We start from the raw sequence: 19546 nt of genomic DNA on the forward strand, positions 1-19546 counted from the left end.
GGGGCCCAAGCTGGTCAATATCATCTGGTCTTGCCCAAATGGAAGCAATCCGCCCCCGTGAGCCACCTGGGAAGCCTGCCAATCATCAGCCTGGACTGGGGGCAAATGGCGCTGATTTATATTCAATACGATGACCGTCAAGGGCCTAGGAGCCCCGGGCCCTCAGAACAGCCTGCTGGAGATCCAAGCCGGGGCCCGCAGCCGGCGGCCCCAGGGGCTTGAGGCGGGGCCTCACCTGTACTTGTGCCGGTCACACAGGTTCTCCAGGCACTGGTAGAAGAGCGCGGCCTCCACGCCCTCCAGCGTGCCGGCCTCGCCCGCGGAAGGCCGCTGGCGGTGCTGCCCGCCGGACGACGTGGGCACGATCACCGTGTTGGGGCTCTTGCCCGACAGCAGGTCCTGGTAGATGGCGGCCACGCTCTCCAGGAACTCTGCGTACAGGGCGGAGGGGCGCGGGTCAGGCGGGGAGGACACCCTGGGTCCCCTCACCAAGGGCCCCCTTCTCTCTGCCGGTCAGCTCAGCTCCCCAGTGAGTCCTCAACGCACGGCGTCTGGGGAGCAGGGGCCCTCGGCCTCCTGTGACCACCTCGCTCGTGAGGGATGACATGCGTGTGTGTCTCAGCTCGAACGCCCCCTCCTCTGGAGGTTCTTCCTAGACCAGGCGAGACCCCATTACATGCTTTCAGGTACCCCAGACTCCTCTGGGACGCTTATCCGGTGAGGGCGTTTCTGTGACTGGTTCGCTTTGTCTCCTTGCTGGAGTGGCAGACCTTGCCCACAGGCCCAAACCATGCCGTGTCAGCCTTTTCCAGCCCCAGCACCCAGCGCCCACCCAGCACGGTGCCTGGTGCATAGAAAACGCTATGAATATTTTTGAAAAATGTAAAAGGTGAACAGGTACACATTCCTGCTGGCAAAGTCCTCTTGTCAGGCCACCTGCCTCTCTGACTAAGAGATGCAGGTTGGAAATACCCGGGCAGGAGAGAAAGCTTACGAGCTGCTGATTTATTAAACAGCTGAACTAGTTTTCAGGCGTTAGTTGCTGAGCCCAATGAGCCGACTTAACGGCCCACCTCCCCATGGCTGCCCTGTTCTGGGGGCCGCTGTGAGGAGAGAGCCCAGACACACGGTGAGGGGAACAGGGTCTCCACACGCGGCTGCTCCTTCTCCAAGGCCCAGGAGCCTCAGAGAAATGGGCAGTGGACGGCGGGAGCTGCTGAGAGCAGGTGGCGAGACCCTAGACTGCAGCCCCTGCCGCCGGGGCCCTGGGGCCACCATCAAGAGGACAAGTGGTGCCTCAGCGAGGCCGGGGCCACCCGCTGGCAGGAAGGCCACGGGCAGGCTCCAAGGACAGCCAGCCCTCTGTTTACTGGAAGAGCCTGTTTGAAACAAGTTTGCTTATGGACAGTCAGCAGTTTCGGGGCCCAGCACTCCATCCGACGTCGCCGCGTGTGAGCCGGGGGGCGTTGGCATCCGGTCAGCCGTTTTTTTCCACCTGGGATTGCAGGGCGCCGCCGCTGCTTGCTGGGGCCCCGGGCGGCGAGGGGCAGCGTACAGAGGACCGGCGTGCGCGGATGAGGAGCTGCGCGCTCTCAGGTCTGCGTCGGGCCCGGGGAAGACCTCCGGCCCCGCTGACGCGGCCGAGGGGCTGAGCGCGCGCGGTGCGGCGGGCCCCCCGTCAGGCCTGGGCTCCACCGCCGGCAGCCCGGCGCGTTGGCAGCTCCCCTCTGTCCGCTCCTCTCTCAAAAAGACCGCCTGCCTCTCAGCGCCGCGGTGAGGATGAGGGTGCCTAGCGCTGGGCCCGGCACACCCTACGTGTTCGCTCAGCGGGAAATGCCTCGGGGACCATCCCGGAGCGTGTGTTGGTGGTGGTGTGACCGCGGTTATCGCTTAAGCTGATGTGACCCCTGCGGGCGGGAAGCGCCGTGGTTTTGTGAGCCATGAGGAGGCTGAGCGAGCCGTGTGACCGCCGGCGGCACCGGGACACCCTGCGGGGCGGCCCGCGGGGAAGCCCGCCACGCAGGGAGGAGGTGCAGAGACGTGCGGGCGGACGCGCAGACGGCAGGGCCCAGGGCCGGACGGGGAGTGAGGTCCCGACGGGAGCCACCGGGGCCCGGAAGACTCACCTGAGTAGTAAAACTGGATCTGGAAGGCGAAAAGGAAGTCTGAGAAAGACATCAAGCAGTCCATGGCGTCGTCCATGAGCACGATCCTGAGGGGCAGAGAGAGAAAGAGAATGTGAGAGTGCGCGCGTGCGCGTGATGGAGGGGTGTTGGGGTGAGCCCTTCCTGGGGCTCCAGTCTCCCTTGGGACAGCAATAACTGGGGAGACGGCCCCCCAGACAAGCTGCTCCCTGTCACCGCACTTCCCCGTTAGCTGGGCTCTGCCACCGAACTGAACTGGGCTGAGGGGGCAGGCTCCACTTCAGTCTCTGTGGCACCAGCGAGTGGATGGAACATGGCTGCGGGGAGGGGGTGGCGAGGAGGGGGTGCCACTGTAATGCCGCCAAGGTCTCTTTTCATATCCTTCGGCAGTAAATCCTTTCATCCTGCAGCGAGGACCATTTAGTTCAGAATAAATACAGCTGATCAGAAAAGGCAAAAGAACAGCCAAGAGGTTTAAAGGGTCTTGGCAAGTGGCCGCGGGATTTAATAGGCGACCAAGGGCCAGACGGGCCGCAGGCACCGCCATCCTGGGGCACAGGCGGCACCGAGGGCCGGGGGTACAGCCTGGGGTCTGCCCTTGAGGGGGCCGAGGGACACGCCCCCTCCAGGGGCGCCTCCACGCTGGCCACGCCCACAGGGGGCCCGCTCCCGGCTCCGCGCAGGAAGACCACCACGTGACCGCTAGAGGGCGCGCAGCGAAGCCGCGTGCACACTCTGCCCAGGGCCCCGCGGAGACGGGACAGGACGGGACGGAAATGAGCACTTGCCGGGCTCCATCCTTGTGCGAGGCAGGGTGCCAAGCTCAGCTGCTGACGGGCGGCCGGGCCCCCAACCTGTTTCTTTTCTTTTTTCCAGCCATGCGGCTTGTGGGAATCTTAGTTTCCTGACCGGGGATCGAACCTGTGTCCCCTGTAGTAGGGGTGTAAAGTCCTAACCACCAGGCCGTCAGGGAACTCCTATCCCCCTCCCCAACCTGTTTCTGACTGGGCCCTATCTTCCTTAAACAAACAAGCAACCAACCACCAAAAACCAACTTATTTTGCTGTCTCGTGGATTTTTCAAATTCTCTCTCCACCTCACTGGGTCAGAGTCCCCAGACTGGTGACTGGATCAGCTCCAGAGACTGCAGGCATTGCTCACCTCTGGGGAAGGGGCTTTAGAGAGACTGTGACGTGGGCGGTGCCCCTGGGATTGTGCGAGGCCGCTGGCCTGGCTTCAGGTCTCCCCGAAGAGAGAAATGGTTCCTACATCTAGGCTCCAGGTGTAATAACGATAACAATAGAAATAGGCAGTATTTACTGAGTCCTTAATTCATCGTAGGCACCGAACAAGGTATTTGGATGAACCTGTGGTGGTTTAGTTGCTAAGTTATATCTGACTCTTTGAGACCCCATGGACATTAGCCTGCCAGGCTCCTCTGTCCATGGGATTCTCCAGGCAAGAATACTGGAGTGGGTTGCCATTTCCTTCTCCAAGGGATCTTCCCAAACCAGGAATCAAACCTGGGTCTCCTGCATTGCAGGCACATTCTTTGCCAACTGAGCTACGAGGGAAGCCATGAGTCACAAGGTATTTAACTTATGTTAATTAAATTTTGAGAGTCCCTTGGACAGCAGGGAGATCAAACCAGTCATTCCTAAAGGAAATCAACCCTGAATATTCATTGAAAGGACTGATGCTGAAGCTGAAACTCCAATACTTTGGCCACCTGATGCGAAGAGCTGACTCATTGGAAAAGATCCTGATGCTAGGAAAGATTGAAGGCAGGAGAAGGGACGACAGAGGATGAGATGGTTGGATGCCATCACCGACTTGACGGACATGAGTTTGAGCAAACTTCAGTAGATAGTGACAGACAGGGAAGCCTGGTGTGCTGCAGTCCATGGGGTCACAAAGAGTCGGACATGAATGAGTGACTGAACAACAACAATTAAATTTTATCCCACAACAATCCTATGAGACAGGTGTTGTGATTATTCCATTTTACAGGTAAAGAGACCAAGTCTCAGAGAAGTCAGCTTAATAAGGTCGCACAGCTGGTAAATTTGCTCTTCATGTCATGGACTTGCTTCCTACTAGGTCTCACCACCTCTTTTAAAATAAAGATACAGGACATGAACGGAGGAGCCTGGCAGGCTACAGTCCATGGGGTCACAGAGTTGGACATGACTGAGCAACTTCACTTTCTTTCTTTCACAGGATATAAACACCTGCATTTTATTTCTTAGTTTATTATCTACCTAACTTATCTTTTCTTCTCATCTATATCTTAGGACCTTAATTGTTTCTCATGTATCTCTTGGGGAAGAAAAAAGCTACCTCCTCTACCAGAAGACCCTGATGCTGGGAAAGATTGAAGGCAGGAGGAGAAGGGGACGACAGAGGATGAGATGGTTGGATGGCATCACCGACTCAATGGACATGAGATTGAGTAAACTCCGGGAGTTGGTGGTGGACAGGCAGGTCTGGCGTGCTGCAGTCCATGGGGTCACAAAGAGTCGGACACGACTGAGTGACTGAACTGAACTGAACTACCAGAATTCAACGTTAAAATTCCCTCTGGAAAAAAAAATTCAGGGCCAGAGTGGGAACAAGCAATGCTGCCAGTGGCCACAGGAGGGCGCCCTAGTCCTTCTGGCGGAGGCTCCCGGGCCCAAACGCTGAGACAGGCCAAGTAGCTGTTGTTCAGTTACCCAGTTGCACGGACTCTTTACAACCCTGTGGACTGCAGCCCGCCAGGCCTCGCTGTTCCTCACCATCTCCTGGAGTTTGCCCAAGTTCATGCCCGTTGCATCGGTGATGCCAAGTATTTACCTCTTTCCTTATAACCTGAGCAGAACGGGCAGGCGAAAGGGATGAGAGGGGGAGCAAGGCCCGGATTCTGGCATCTGGATGGGGTCAGAGGGGCGAGAGAGGCAGAGAGAGGGCTGGGAGAGAGGCTGGGGTCACAGAGACACCCCAAACTGCAGAGGGAGACTGCACTTTTCCAGAGTCCCGGGGAGCACCCCAACGTCCCCAACGCCCACAGGGGGAGGGAAAGGCCCCCTGAGGAGAGAAGGCAGTGCCCTCCCCTTCCTGCCCTAATCCCGGCACAGCCAAGAACCAGAATGGCCTGAAGTTAATTACTAGGGAAGAGCGCTGGGCTGAGAACATCCCCAAGCAGGAAACCACGAAGGGGAACCAAAGCCTTTGAAGATGTTACTTGGCTCCTCTTGTTTATCATCAACCTGGGACCTGGTGCTCCTGTTTATAGCAGTTACCTCCCTTTACTATTTCTCTTTCTCTCTCTCTCTCTTTTTGGCCACGCTACAAGCATGCAGAACTTCCCCAACCGGGGATCGAACCCATGCCCTCTGCAGTGGCAGCTCGGAGTCTTAACCCCTGGACCATCAGAGAAGTCCAAGCATTTCTCTCTTCACCTATTTATTCACTTATTTCATACAAACGGTCCCCATCTTAACGACAGGTCAGCTTAGGTTTTATGACTTTACCGATGATGGTGCGAAAGCGAGAAGAATTTAGTAAAAACCACACTTTGAATTTTGACCTTTCCCTGGCCCAGCGATGCAAGATACGTATTCCCCTGTGACGCTGGGCAGGGGCAGCTCCTACTTGGCTGTGCAGTCACGAGGGTGGGACACGGACAACCGTTCTGTTTTCACTTGGAGTACCGCGTTCAATCAATTACATGCAAGATTCAACACTTTATGACAAAACAGGCTTTGGGGTGGATGATGATGTCCAACTGTGGGCTCATGCAAGTATTCTGAGTGCAGCTGAGGTAGGGCTGGGCTATGACATGATCTCTGGTAGGTCTGGTAGCCAGAGCATTCTTGACTTGATATTTTCAACTTAGAGTAGATTTTATCAGGACATAACCCCCTTGCAAGTCAAGGAAGAGCCGTATTGCAATGTAACTCCAATACCATAAGACTATCCTTTAGGAGTGCACAGTGCAGTAGGTTCACAAAACTGCACAATCATCAGCCCCGTCTAATTCCACAAGTGGTCATTCTTGCTGATCGGCCTGCTCCTGGCCACGCCAGGGCTGCCAGGCCAACTGCCGTAAGCATCTCCCCTTCTCAGCCACAGCCAGGACTGTCGGCTGCAGAGGGCCCGCCCTTCCGGCCCCAGAACTGGCCTCCGTGCTCTGTCAGCAGCCACGCTTGAGTGGTGAATGCCAGCTCCCTCTTCTGAGATGGGCAGCTGGGGAAGAGAGAGGCACAGCCCTCAGAGGTGTCAGGGTGAAGCAGGCCAGCCCGGCGTGCGCTCTGCTTTGACCCCTGCTCCTCGGAGGGCTGACGCGTGGATGGGGCTAGTTGGGGGAGGCAGGCGGTGCAGAGGCTTTCTCTCTGAGGGACAGGTGGCTGGACCCTAGCAGCACGAGCGCGTAGGTTTTCTCGACTGCAAGCAGTGGCCCTGGCTGCCAGAGAAGCCAGTTGGGTCTCAGCTGTCATTGACAGCCACGCTCCGAGTCTGCTCAGCCAGAAGCCTGGGTGTCCTCCTGACATCCGGGAAACTCCCTCCCTTGCCCGCCACGTATCAGCCAATCACCCAGTCCAATCAGTCCTGTTCCAGACATTTCTCTGGAATCCATCTACTCTTTTCCACTTCCACGACCCTCAGTGATGCCCACCTCCACCTCCCCTTCCAGGACAACTGGACAACCTTCTACTGGATGGTTTCCGGCAACATTTTTGCCTCCTTTTAATTGGATGTCCATACTGTGGTCAAAAAGGCTTTTTTTTTTTTTTTTAATTAATTAATTTTTAAGTGAAGGATAATGGCTTTACAATATTGTGTTGGTTTCTGCCAAACATCAACATGAATCAGCCATCAGTTCAGTTCAGTCGCTCAGTCGTGTCTGACTCTTTGCAACCCCATAGACTGCAGCATGCCAGGCCTCCCTGTCCATCACCAACTCCTGAAGTTTACCCAAACTTATGTCCATTGAGTCGGTGATGCCATCCAACCATCTCATCCTCTGTCGTCCCCTTCTCCTCTTGCCTTCAATCTTCCCCAGCATCAGGATCTTTTCCAATGAGTCAGCTCTTTGCATCAGGTGGCCAAAGTATTGGAGCTTCAACATCAGTCCTTCCAATGAACACCCAGGACTGATCTCCTTTAGGATGGACTGGTTGGATCTCCTTGCGTCCAAGGCACTCTCAAGAGTCTTCTCCAATACCGCAGTTAGGTTTACCCATGTCCCCTCCTTGAATTTTCCCCCTGCCTCCTTCCCCATCCCACCCCTCTCTATGGTCAGAGAGCCCTGGTTTGAGTTTCCTGGGTCCTACAGCAAATTCCCACTGGCTATCAGGCCTCCCTTGTGGCTCAGCTGGTAAAGAATCACCTGTAATGCAGGAGACCTGGGTTCAATCCCTGGGTTGGGAAGATCCCCTGGCCTGGAGAATCCCATGGACTGTATGGTCCACGGGGTCGCAATGAGTTGGACTCGTCTGAGTGCCTTTCACTTTCACTTTTCATCTGTTTTACACATGGTAGTATATATGCTTCCATGCTACCCTCTCCATTCATCTCACCCTCTCCTCCCTCCCAGAAAGACCGTTTTAAAAATGCAAATTTGACTGTTTTACAACTCTGTTTTAAGCCCTTTATGGGCTTCCCCTTGTCCTTAGAGCAACGTCTGCCATCCTTATCCTGGCTTATGAGCCTGTGTGCCCTGGCTGCTCACCTTTCTGGACTCAGGAGGCCCCAGTCAGTGTCCCCTGAGATGCTCCAGCAGCGCAGACCCGTCAGCCTTCCCTGCCTCCTCCCCTCGCCGACCTGACTGACGCCTCCTCGCTCTTCGGGGTGCAGCCTCAGAGCACCCCGTCGGCATGGTGACGGTAGGCCTCCCTGCCCGGGACCTTGCTGTTCGGGTCTGCCCCGGCCCCAGGACTGTGCGGTCTACCCAGCTGCCTCTCTGCTTGTTGCCTGACCCAGGGGCCAGTGGGGGGCGCACACAGTAGGCCCTCAGCCAGTGTGTGCTGAATGAGAGGGAAAGTGTGAACACTTGAGTGGAGGTGCGGGACCCTTTTCTTTCCTCCTGGCAAGGTGACATCTGGGCACCACGTTCGGCTCTGGGTGGTTTATTTAAGAGGGATGAGCTAGAGTCACAGAACAGGGGGTCGGCGAGGTGGAGTCTGCAAACCAGGATGTCGGGCCAACGACTGCCTTTAGATCTTTTAGTGGGAAGAGAGGATGAAGGGGGAAGTGACACTGGGCCGTGACTCTTGAAGGGCTGCCTCTGAGGGAGACGTCACAGGGCTCTGGGAGACTGGCTCCAGAAGACTGGAAGACGCCGGCTCTGCGATTGTGGCTGCTTTGTGAGGGAGTGAGCTGCCTGTTGCTGGAGATATTCAAGCGGAATACTTCCCCAGAGCCTGAGCGGGCTGCTTATAGCTCTGACAGAATGGCATCCCCAGGGCCGGGAGAACCAACAGCTTCTGGTAACGCTGGTTCTCACTGGGGAAGAGTTTGCTGTTGAAAAACCTCACGAAAAGTCGCTTTTAGAAACATCGAATGCCACACCGTCCATCTCCAGACTAGCGCTCTGACGCATGAGAGTCCTGGGCATCTGGCACCGGGACCTCACAACTGCGGGGAGAGGCAGGCAGGAGGCTGCAGCTCTGTCTCCGCCTTTGGTGACTGTGATGACCCCAGGCTGTTGGCCCTTCACCCCACCAACAGCGGCTTCACCCAGAACTCGAACTTGGCCCCACCCCCTTGAGGGTCAGGAGGAGGAGTTTCCTGGCTCAGCACCCCTTCCTGCCGGAGGCCTTCTACCAGCGTGCCAGCTGCTCCTGACACCTGGAGGAGAGGGGCCCCGCTCCGGCTCTGAGGCGGAGCCAGCAGGGAGCGGCTGCCAACCAGAGTCTGCACTGATTCACTGGATCGGGAGGGACCCTGGCAGGCCGGGCCTCAGGGCTGGAGAGATGGGGCTCTGGGGGAGAAGGAGAGGCACTCAGGTTCAGGCTGGCTCTGAGCAGAAACATGTGGAGGGTGGAGTCCAGGGCAGCGGCTGGAGTGGAGAAAGAAAAGAGCGCTTGGCAGGGTCTGAGCCCGTCCCGAGGGGGCTGGCTGTTCTCGCCCTCCCATGCTGACTTCCAACAGCTGGGACAGGCTGGCTGGCTGGGTGGTAGGTGGGTGCCAAGGAAGCAACAGTTTTCAGCCTGAATCTGCAACTTGCCAACTTCCTATTCCCCCTTAAAGGTCAGCATCCCTGGTCAAGTGGCAGAAGATGTATTGGTTTTTTTTTTGCAATTCAGCGGGATCCAATCCCACCCAGCTCTAGAACTCCCTGCCCAAGTTTCCTTTTCTCAGCAAGTCATGTTTTCTCTCGGAGCTTCAGTTTCCTCATCTGTAAAGAGGAGATAATTCTAGTTCCCAATTCACAGGATTCTGGTGAAGATTCAATTATGGTGATACGCTGTGTCTATTCTACTGTTATATATTACTGGTATACATAATAATCACTCAAAATCAGTGTTAGCTGACATCCCTAAGTGTGTTCTAGCTGGTTTCAGGTAATAGAAGAGCTCAAAATAGCGAATAAAAATATAGCTCAGAGGAAGTGCAGCCAGTGCTTGACCGGACACAGGCTCTCAGGCGGAAGCGAGCTATCCTGTTTCAAGTCCACTTTTTGGGGGGCGCCAGGGCTGGCGAGAAGCCTCCCATGCCTGCACTTCCTCTGGGAGGTCACATGAGCCGTGTCGTTCATGGGTGAAGGGCGTCTCCAGGCCTGTCTGGGATCCCGGGACACCTCTGTGGTGTCTGCCTTAATGTCAGGGCCATGAGCGAGGGCGAAACCACAGCCTGGCTGCCTTCTCCAGGTATTGCCATGGTTTCCTACGACACTTCCGTAGGGCTGGCCGTCAGTGGGGCTGTGTTGGAGACCCCCTTGTGCTGCACGAGCTGCTTCCAGTCCAGGCCCTCCGAGCTGCGTGGGCGTCCAGGTCGTGGCTCTCCCTGGGCTCCGGGTTGCAATTCCAAGGGGCCCCAACACCCCCCTGCCCTGCAGTGCCTGAGTAGCTGGACCCAGAGGGTGTGGGCAGCAGCAACAATTACAGCTACACGGCGTCCAGTGAGGGCTTGCTTGGTCAGCGCTGTGCATCCGTCATTGCATTTCTTCTCCCGTTAATCCTCTGACGTAAGATTGATGGATCTCTTCACTGAGAACACAGGGCTTCAGAAACTTGAGCAGGGTTTTCAAGCTAGAAGCAAAAGAGCTGTAATTCGAACACAGGCCGCTCTGACTCTAGTCACAGCTCCTGGGCCAGCTGCAGCAGCTGGAGGTGAGACGTGGCCGTGACTTCCGCCGGGGGTGGTGCTGTCCCTTCTCCCACTGTTGTAGAGCCGCGGCCCCCAGGGGGGCTGGAAGCCGAGGCCTGGACCCTGCTTCTTCCCTGCAGACGCCGTGAAGGCCCCGCTTGGCCACTTCGGCTCCATGAGCCTGGTTTCTCCCCAGAAGCCTCATAGCTGGGGTTGGGGGCAACTGTTCCACGCTCTTAAGATAAAACCCACATCCAGTGCATGGCCTGTGAGGCCCTCCTTTCTTCTCCCAGCCCCCAACTCCTCAAACTCCAGGCCCCCTGGCTCCCCCAGGGCACCCAGGTCCTCACTGGCTCCTTTCCAGGCTGCTCACTTGCCCGAGATGGCCTTTCCCTCTCGCTGCTCCCTTCCTAAATCCTGCCCACCCTCCTCCTTTTATTTGTTTTTCTCTTTTTTATATTTTGAATTACGAAAGCATGATAACACATTTACAGGACGCTTGGAAAATACAGATCAAAGTTATGTATAGTTTCACTATATATTACAACTACTTTTTAAGCAGATAAATTAAGATTTTTAGTTGGAGTTTCAATATCAAACTCAAAATTAATAGAATGAATACAGAAAAGTAGAAGAATAGAGTGGACCTGAAAAGCACCATGGACCAATTCAACATAAAGGTTACACAATTTTCACATAACAGTAGGGTATAAATTCAAGTTACCATAGATCATAAACTAGGAGACACTGGAACATATCCAGGGACGTAAAACAAGGTGGAAAAACTTCATGGTTTAAAGGTATTGAAATCACACAAAGTGTTCTTTTATCCACACCTTTTTCATTTTAAACACAATATTTAAAACTTCAGAAAATTACACAGAGTAACAGAAAAAACATCTGTGTACCCACTAGCTGACTACCTCTCCAATCTTCACATTTTGCCATCCTTGCTTCAATGTGTAAAAGCTTTGTAAGCGATTACACGTACTGTTTAGAACACCTGGACACCCTCCCTCTACCTTCCTCCTCAGAGATCCCGCTGGAGCTTGAGGGCTTAGCATTCACTCATTCACTGAGGCTTGGGCTTGGCATCCCTCTGCGTGCTTTCATACTGTTGTTGACTCACACAAATGTTTACATTCTTAAAACATGATATAACTTTGCTTTGCCTGTTCTCAAGCTCTATGCATCCTTCTTAACTCGTCATTTGAGATATATCAGGGTTGATGCATATATATCTCCCTGTATTCACTTTATTATTTAAGAAAAAACTTATCTCTGGCACGGTAGGATCCCCATGGTTTCAAACCCGCGTCCCTTGCATTGGAAGGCGGATTCTTAACCCCAGGACCACCAGGGAAGTCCCACCTCTCTGTGTGCATTTTAGCTGCTGTACAGAATTCCATGGAATGGAGCTAAGACACTTTGTCCTTTCTACTGCATGGCGACAGGCAGAGGACTTCACTGGAAGCTTTCACAAATAATGCTGCCTGTCTCCTTAGACTCAGCCATGCCTCGTGAACTTTTTTTTTTTTTTTTTTACTATTATGTAACTAGTTCCCTGCACATGGCAAATTCAAATTTGTTTTGTTTTTCAGAACTTTCTGGAATTTCTTCCCAAACATTTTCCTTTTCTTTTTTTAATTTTATTGGAATTAGTTGCTTCAGAAAGTTGTGTTTGTTTCTACTGCACGGCAAAGTGAATCAGCTGTCTGTATACACATATGCCCTCTCATTTCTTGAACTTTTTAAGATTTGCCCAAATTGCTTCCAAGTGATTATGCCAATTTACACTCGCACTAGCAGAGTGTGCGAGTTCCCACAGTTCCACGTCCTCACCAACACTTGCATTATCTCACTTTAGAATTTTTGCCAATTTGATGACTCTGAGGGGGTATCTCAACTTAATTGGCATTTCCCTGTTAACTAGCGAGTTTGGCCATGAAAATATGCCCGAATGTTTGGTAGTTGTTAGGGTTTTCTCTTCTGTGTATTAGCTCTTCACATCTTTGGACTGTTTTTCTACTGAGGTCATTCATCTTTTTCTTTTGCACTTGTAGGAGTTCTTTACAGACAATTCTAGAGACTAAAAATATTCTGTAGACTGGTTTGTTGTTAGTTACATAGGTAATAAATATCTTCTTCAAGTCCCTGGCTTGTTTTTCCGCTTTGTTTATGGTATCTTGTGTTGACAGACTTTTTCATCCTCACTCTCCGGCGGGCGAGGGCTCAGCACTTGCACTCTCGTGGCCCGGGTCCAGTCTGCCATCGGGGGCTCGGGCTTCCCGGCAGACACTTCTTTCTCTAGAATGTCTGCTCCACGCGGGCAGGGGCTTTGTTTTGTTCACTGCCTTCATCAGCAGCAGGTGATGGCATTCTCCTTCAACACTGGCTGAATGGCTGAATAAGTGAATGCAGTTTTGTGGTCACTTTATCAACCTCGCCCATTGGGGTTGGGCTTAAAGAATTTCTATCTTGTTTAAGAATTTTTTAACTACTGGTGGCAATAAAATATTTTCTTCTAATCTTTTTTAAGAGTATTATAGCTTTGCATTTTATACCTAGGTCTATAATCCAGCCTTCCCAGGTGGCACAGTTGATAAATAATCCACCTGCCAATGCAGGAGACTTAGGTTCAGTCTCTGGGTCGGGAAGATCCCCTGGAGGAGGAAATGGCAAACTACTCCAGTATTCTTGCCTGGCAGATTCCATGGACAGAGGAGCCTGGTGGACTACAGTCCACAGGGCAGCAAAAGAGTCAAACAAGACTGATCACACATGCATGCGTGGATTTTCTGTAATCTATATGAAACTGACTTTTGCATATGGTCTGAAGTAGTGATCTAATTTTATTTTATCCTAGAGGATAAACGTCAACTGAAAAAAATGCATGATGTAACAGTTGTGAGTTAAGTTTTATTTGGGGCAAAATGAGGACTACAACCTGGGAGACAGCACCTCAGACAGCTCTGAGAAACTGCTCTGAAGAGGTAGGGGGGAAGCTCAATATATACTGACTCTGGTGAAGCGGGAACATGCAATCAAGCATGCATTTTTGCAGAAAGTTGCTGCTAGTCTTGTGAAGTTTACTGCTAGCCACAAGGAGCAGGTGTCTCCATTAATGATTTTCATGCTTTTCGAGGTATGAGGAGAGGCAAGGATTGGACTCATAAAATCCTTTCTTGAAAACATCTATCTGAAGGCCTGTTCTGCTAGTTTTTCCCAGAACACAGAGTGCCTCATTCCTAATGAACCCCATTCAGGGTGTGTTGAAGGTCAGCTGCTGCAGTGGCTTAATTCTCCTAGAGACAGATGGCAAGTCCCAATTTTTAGTGGGCATTATGATGGCCTTGGGCTTCCCTGGTGGTTCAGACGGTAAACAATTCACCTGAAATGCGGGAGACCTGGGTTGGATCCCTGGGTTGGGAAGATCTGCTGGAGAAGGGAACAGCTACCCACTCCAGTATTCTGGCCTGGAGAATTCCATGGATTATGTAGTCCATGGGGTCACAAAGGTCGGACACGACTGAGTGACTTTCATTGTCATGATGGCCTTACAATATGTCTTAGTACTTGATCAGACTTCCCTGGTGGCTCAGGCGATAAAGAATCTGCCTGCAATATGGGAGACCTGGGTTCGATTCCAGGTCTGGGTTGGGAAGATCCCCTGGAGGAGGGCACGGCACTCCAGTATTCTTGCCTGGAGAATCCCGTGGACAGAGGCGCCTGGCGAGCTACAGTCCAGGGGGGTCGCAGAGAGGTGGACACGACTGAGCGATGAAGAACACACAGAGAAGACAGAGCAAGTTCATCTCTTACAGATCCTTCAGGTTCCTGATTCAACATCTCTGCCGTATGGACAAGCTTCTCCTAATTTACCAGGTTAGGCTGGGTAACCTGCTTATACGGCCCTGTAGCACTTGGCTTTTCATTTATTTAATGTCTGCCTCTCTATCAGTTTGCACGTTCTTCGGGGGCTGGAACCACATCTGTGCTGCTCACTGTCATAGCTCCCTCACAAGCACAATGACGGGCACATGACAGGCACTCAGTAAATATTTGGCAAATGAAAGGATGGGGAGGGAAAGGGTATTCTGTTTGGGTCAAAGACCTCTGGGGCCACAGTGACACTGTCAGAGGGCAGGTCAGACCTGGGGAGGAGATCTATGCAGGATGATAATGCAGGCGAGGGGCATAAAGACATTCTAGATTTTTTAGGAGTCTATATGCTTTCAAAGCACTGTATGTACTCAGCACATAAACATGACAAAAGAGCTCTTCCTACTAAACATATATTACTGACTAGGAAATTTGGCTTTCAGAGAGGGAGAAGTGAGTTAAATACGGTTTCAGATGACAAGAGTTAGAAGGAAATGCAATTCCTATGAATTTAATCAATTCTAAAATGGCAGAATGGCACCCCACCCCCCCATGCACCCCAATATTCATCACAGCACTGTTTATAATAGCCAGGACATGGAAGCAACCTAGATGCCCATCAGCAGACGAATGGATAAGGAAGCTGTGGTACATATACACCATGGAATATTACTCAGCCATTAAAAAGAATTCATTTGAATCAGTTCTAATGAGATGGATGAAACTGGAGCCCATTATACAGAGTGAAGTAAGCCAGAAAGATAAAGACCAATACAGTATACTAACACATATATATGGGATTTAGAAAGATGGTAATGATAACCCTATGTGCAAAACAGGAAAAGAGACACAGATGTACAGAACAGACTTTTGGACTCTGTGGGAGAAGGCGAGGGTGGGATGTTTCGAGAGAACAGCATCGAAACATGTGTATTATCTATGGTGAAACAGATCACCAGCCCAGGTGGGATGCATGAGACAAGTGCTCGGGCCTGGTGCACTGGGAAGACCCAGAGGGATGGAGTGGGGAGGGAGGTGGGAGCAGGGATCGGGATGGGGAATACATGTAAAACCATGGCTGATTCATGTCAATGTATGACAAAACCCACTACAATATTGTAAAGTAATTAGCCTCCAACTAATAAAAATAAATGAAAAAAAAAAAAATAAAATAAAATGGCAGAATGGGATGGGCATGCAAAGCTCTAAAGTGGTTCTCAGGGAGTGGTCCCAGACCGTGAACATCACCTGAGAACCTATAGGAAACATGAATTCTTGAACCCCGTCTCAGACCCACTGAACTCTGAGGACGGGGCCTGGGCCATCTGTCGTTTAATAAGCTCTGCGGGTCCGTTTGACGCACTCTCAAGTTGGAGAACCACTTTAAATCTCCACCCTTGGGGCGAGGCTTCCCACCCGTGTCACATGAGCCTTGGATGGGTTGCAGGTGTGAGGGTCCCGCTGGCCCAGCGGGGAGGCGGTCAGAGCCTGCAGGCTAACCACAGGCAGTCTTGTCTTTACCCTGCTTTTTGTTACATATTATTTTCTGAGTGTTGTGAAGGGGAAGAAGGCCAGAAAGCAGTGCCTCAGGGAACCCAGGAACTTCTCACTTTTTTTCCACCTCGAAAGACAGTTCATTTCCAACGTTGTGCTAATTTCTGCCGTACAGCAGGGTGATTCAGTTATACATATATATTCATATACATGTACACATATGTTCTCCTTTTAATATTCTTTTCCATTATGGTTTATCCCGGGAGATTGGATACGGTTCTCTGTGCTATACAGTAGGACCTCGTTGTTTATCCATTCTATATGTAATAGTTTGCATCTGCTAACCCCAGACTCTCAGTCTATCCCTGCCCACTGGCAACCGCAAGTCTGTTCTCTCTGTCTGACTTCTCACTGGCTTAAAAAAAAAATCTGGTAATAATAATAACAACATTATTTTAACAGCAAGAAAATATTATTTACTGAATGTCCATAATGTGCTAAGCAATTTACATATATATATATATTTGCTGAAATCTTATAGCCATCCTATGTTTTAATTATTAGCCCCATTCTACAGACATGGCAAACAGGGCTTAGAGAAGAGAGATCCTCAAGGTCATGCAGTCAATAGACACAGGTGGTGTGGACACTCAGGTCTTTCTAATCCTGTGATGCCTGTGTTCTTAGAGGTCAGGGTTAACACCACTGCTTCTAACATTGTTTGCTCTATGCCAGGCATTGTTTTAATCACGTGATATGCGGCTTCAATTACTGCAACTATGATTATTCCCACTTTACACATGAGGAAACTGTGACTCAAAGAAATTAAATAATTTCCCCCAGGATATAAGCTGGAACCAGGATTTGAACTCAAGAGCTCTGGCTTGCATCTCCCTGGTGGTCCAGTGGTTAAGAATCTGCCTGCCATTGTGTTCAGAGCAAAGCCGGGACTGCCTGAACACAGCAGCCAGGCACGGGGATGCCAGGAACCCGTGCCGGATGGATACAAGCTGACTAGTCGGAAGACTCCTGTCTAAGTGTTTGTGATTTCTATATTCTTATGGCTTTTCTGAAATTTCTTGGATTTCTTTACTGCACGTGTGTTGGTTGTTCTTGTAACTTAAAAGGGAAAGAATGAAAGAAGCGGAAAAGAAAAAAAAAAAAAAAGAATTCACCTGCCCATGCAGGGATCACAGGTTCGATGCCTGGTCCGGGAGGATTCTGCAGCCCTCAGGGCACCTAAGCCCACGCGCCTCTCCTATTGACCGTGTCAGTCACAACTACGGAAGCCCCAGAGCTCGCGCTCTGCAACGAGAGAAGCCCCGCAAAGAGAACCGGCGTTCGGCACCTAGAGAGTGGCCTCTGCTCAATGCAACTGGAGAAAGCCCTCACACAGCAATGCAGACCCAGCGCAGCCAAATACACACACACAGACATACAGACATAAAAAGGACCTGCCCTGAAGGTGGGGAGAGGTAGTATTAAAATACCATCAAAAGTGGCCTCTCACTTATTTAAAAAGAAAAAGAAGTTTGGCTCTAGTTGAATGCTTTTAGCCATCAGGAAAGCCGCCCAGTCCGTGGAGGATGGAGACGAAGACGCGGTGCTGCCCGTTCAGGGATGCGGAGGTGGGCGCGGGGCTCCGGCCGGCGCAGGCAGGCAGGGGTCTGCCGGCTCCTCCCGCCTGTGTTTGCGGCTCACACCTCCGCCCCAGGCCTGGCCGCGGCGCCGCCCGTCAGCGGCGCACGCGGGCTGCTCCGCGCTCCGCAGGCTCTGGGGCACAGCTGCTTCTGGGTCGCATTCCTTTTCGCACACATCATCAGGGGCTGCCGCCTGCTCCCGCGGCCTGTCCCCACCTCGGGGCCACGAAGTGAGCCCAGCAGCGAGACGGGAGAGGCCAGCGCGCGCTCCGGGCCGGCCTCTGCCGCGGCCGAGGGGGGCCTCGCCATCCCCCTCCCCACCACTGCCAGTTTGGGTCAGAAGCCGGGGCTCGCGTGTGAGGAGGCTGGGATCCTGACCTTCAGGACGAGATGGGAAGAGCTCAGACAGTCAGAGGGGCACATTCTGGGATGGATATGAGTTTTCCACACACACACATGCACGCAGCAGCTGGAGCGGGGTGGGGAGAGAACGGAGCTGGGGAGGCGGGGTCGACACGAAGCTTGAGTCCTGAAGTCATCTCTAATTTTGTAGCCCGTCTCCTGACGCTTGCCCTGGGCCCTTCTGCGGTTCATTCTGGCGTCCCCACCATCCCTTCACGTTCCTGGCTATTAGCATGGACCGGCCACCATGCTTCCCCCCTGCTCAAATGGAAAGGTCTGAAGTTCTAAAGAACAAGAGGGTCTCCTGGTGGTGGGGGTGATGGGGAGGGGCGGTAAGCTTCTGACCACAGCTAAGGGAAGGTCACTCCAGAAGCCCCTGGATATCAACACTTGTAAGAATCTGGATTTTAGAGGGTTCTGTTCCTTCTAGTCTAACCGTGCGGTGCTTACTACATCAGGCTGTTTGGAAGCATCTGGGAGGTGGGTGGGGCCGAAGACTATACAGAAGGTTTGCCCTCGAGCCCATCCGCTACCTTTCAGGTGCGGGAAAGGGGGACAGCAGCTGCTGTGGAGTGACAGAGACCAAGGCGATGTGTCACCAAGTGATGGCAGGCTGTGATCGGTACCCAAGGGATCCTCTTCTAAATCAGCTGTCAAGCTCCTTGCGGGGGCGGGGGTGGGGTGGGGTGGGGTGGGGCAGGAACTATATCTTACTCTCACTGCAACCCCCAGTGTGTGGATTAGATCCTGGCCCAAAACTGGCACTCAATAAATTGTTCATGAGCGACTTGTCTGGCGGTCCAGTGGTTAAGACTTCACCTTCCAGTGCTATTTGATCTCTGCTCAGGGAGATAAGATCCCACATGCCTTGGGGTCAAAAAGCCAAAACATTAACACAGAAGCAGTATTGTAACAAATCCAGTAAAAACTTAAAAAAAAAAATGGTCTGCATAAGAAACCTTTAAAAATATTTGATAACAGGAAATACTGAGACCTGCTGTGTCGTGGATGAACCTTGAAAACATAAGGCTAAGTGAAAGAAACCAGTCACAAAGGACCATATATGGTGTGATTCCATTTATTTTAAGTGTCTTGAGCAGGCAAATTTATAGAGACAGAGTGTAGTTGTTGAGGGCGAGGGAGGATGGGCGGGGGATTAGGGAGCAATGGCTGAGAGCAGCAGGATTTCTTTTGGGAGTAATTAAAATGCTCTAAAATGGATTGTGGTGATGTGAGTATATGGCTGACCCTTGAACCTGGGTTTCCGCTGCGCGCTCACTTATATGTGGACTTTTTCAGTAGTGAATCCACAGACGCTGAGCCCACGCACACGGAACCACGGGTGCAGAGGTTCTGTGTGTGTGCAGAGCGGACTGAGAGGTCTGCTTGGATTTTCAGCTGCGCAGAGGGGTCGGTGTCTGACCTCCTCTTTGCTCACCAGTCAACTCTACTCTGTGCATATACTTGATCAATTGATTTAGGGAAGCTGGGCATTTAAAAAAAATTATTATTTAGACTTTCCTAGAGCAGTTTTAGGTTCACAGTGAAACTGAGGGGATTTCTGAAATGCCTTCTGCCCCCACACATGCACAGACTCCCCCGTTACACATTTGCTACAGTTGTTGAACCTACACTGATGCATCATCACCCAAAGTCCACAGTTCAGGTTCACGCTTCCCTCTTGGTGTCGTG

At 52.1% G+C, this 19546-nt stretch overlaps 1 protein-coding gene across 2 annotated transcripts in view; it reads right to left on the reverse strand.

The window, feature by feature from the left end:
* CSTPP1 (centriolar satellite-associated tubulin polyglutamylase complex regulator 1) overlaps window positions 1–19546 on the reverse strand; it is a 199373-nt gene that overhangs the window by 5466 nt on the left and 174361 nt on the right. For both annotated transcript variants that reach the window (XM_065943995.1, XM_065943994.1), the window contains exons 5-6: window positions 2127–2212; window positions 236–431 (exon numbers count right to left, since the gene is read on the reverse strand). In XM_065943995.1, the coding sequence (XP_065800067.1) occupies window positions 236–431; window positions 2127–2212 (282 nt within the window). The remainder of the gene's footprint in view (window positions 1–235; window positions 432–2126; window positions 2213–19546) is intronic.

The sequence above is a fragment of the Muntiacus reevesi genome, chromosome 9, assembly GCF_963930625.1.
Source record: "Muntiacus reevesi chromosome 9, mMunRee1.1, whole genome shotgun sequence".
NCBI lineage: Eukaryota > Metazoa > Chordata > Mammalia > Artiodactyla > Cervidae > Muntiacus > Muntiacus reevesi.